Raw genomic sequence first — 1,297 nt, 5'->3', positions numbered from 1 at the left:
CCGCGGTTTGGGGACAATTTTGGGGTCCCCTCGGTCTCTCCTGGGATCCCCCAGCCCCCCTCTGAGTGCCCCAAACCCATTTAGGCCCCACCCAGCCCCCAGACCCCATTAAAAATGGCTCAGACCCCCCCTCAAAATACCCACAGACCTCTCTCTCGAGGGACTCTTGAGATCCCAAAGGGCCCCCAAATCTCTCTGGGGTCATCCCAAAGCTGCTTTAGGGTGTCCCAGACACCCTTAGGGACCCCAAACTGCCCCTCAGGGACCCCAAATACTCCCCCGACCCATTTTATGGCATCCCAGATCCCCTTGGAAACATCAAATGTCCCCTCAGGGACACCAAATGTCTCCAAACCTGGTTTTGGGTGTCCCAAACTCTCTTGAGAACCCCAAATGTCCCCCAGGCCCATTTTAAAGCATCCCAAACCCCCTTGAAGACCCCAAATGCCCCCTTAGGGACCTCAAACACCCCTCCCAACCTGTTTTTGAGTGTCCCAGACCCCCTTGGGGACCCTAAATGGCCCCTCAGGAACCCCAAATACCCCCCCAAACCCATTTTATGATGTCCCAGACCCCCTTGGAGACCACAAATGGCCCCTCAGGGACCCCAAATACCCCCCAAACCTGTTTTACGGCATCCCAGATCCCCTTGGAGACCCCAAATGGCCCCTCAGGGACCCCAAATGCCCCTCCCAACCTGTTTTTGAGTGTCCCAGACCCCCTTGGAGACCCCAAATGGCCCCCCAGGGACCCCAAATGGCCCCCCAGGAGACCCCAGACCCCCCCAGGAGCGCCCACCTCGCCGTTCATGGCCTGCATGGCGTCGCTGGCGTGCTCGGGGTTGGTGAAGGTGACGAAGCCGAAGCCCCGGGACCGCTGGGTCTCCCTGTCCTTCACCACCACCACTGAGGGCAGGGGGTGGGGAGGGGGACAGCGAGGTCAGGAGGGGCTGGGACCACCCCAAAACCCCCACTGAGGAGGGGGAAGGAGGCTCAGGACCACCCCCCAAAAACGGGGCCTTGAAACAAGGGAGCGCGATGCCGAAATGAATCCCATAAACCAACGGTGCCAGAGCGGGATTTGGGGAGCTCTGGGGGTTTTTGGGGTGTTCCAGGAGGATTCGAGGGGTGGAAATGCTCTCAAAAAAGGAATTCAGGGCATTCCAGAAGTTTTTGGGGGAGGATTATGGGGAAAGATTGGGATGCCTGCGGCACAGGGGTGATTTTGGGGCGTGCTCAGTGTCCCAGGGGGGTTTTTGGGGTGTCCTGGGGGGGGTTTGGGTGGCCCAGGTGGTTTA

The 1,297-nt window shown here is 59.5% G+C and overlaps 1 protein-coding gene across 1 annotated transcript in view; it reads right to left on the bottom strand.

Annotated features, from left to right (window-relative positions):
• Nucleotides 1-510: 510 nt before the first annotated feature.
• The window catches only part of LOC103618303 (polyadenylate-binding protein 6-like), a 14,882-nt gene continuing 14,095 nt past the window's right edge, over nt 511-1,297 (bottom strand). The window contains exon 5 of the mRNA XM_017738079.1: nt 511-905. Coding sequence (XP_017593568.1) covers nt 526-905 — 380 coding nt within the window. The 3' untranslated portion in view covers nt 511-525. The remainder of the gene's footprint in view (nt 906-1,297) is intronic.

Source organism: Corvus brachyrhynchos, unplaced genomic scaffold (assembly GCF_000691975.1).
Source record: "Corvus brachyrhynchos isolate BGI_N302 unplaced genomic scaffold, ASM69197v1 scaffold836, whole genome shotgun sequence".
Taxonomy (NCBI): Eukaryota; Metazoa; Chordata; class Aves; order Passeriformes; family Corvidae; genus Corvus; species Corvus brachyrhynchos.
The sequence above is the reverse complement of the archived record's forward strand: the minus strand, read 5'-3'. Positions and strand labels throughout refer to the sequence as shown.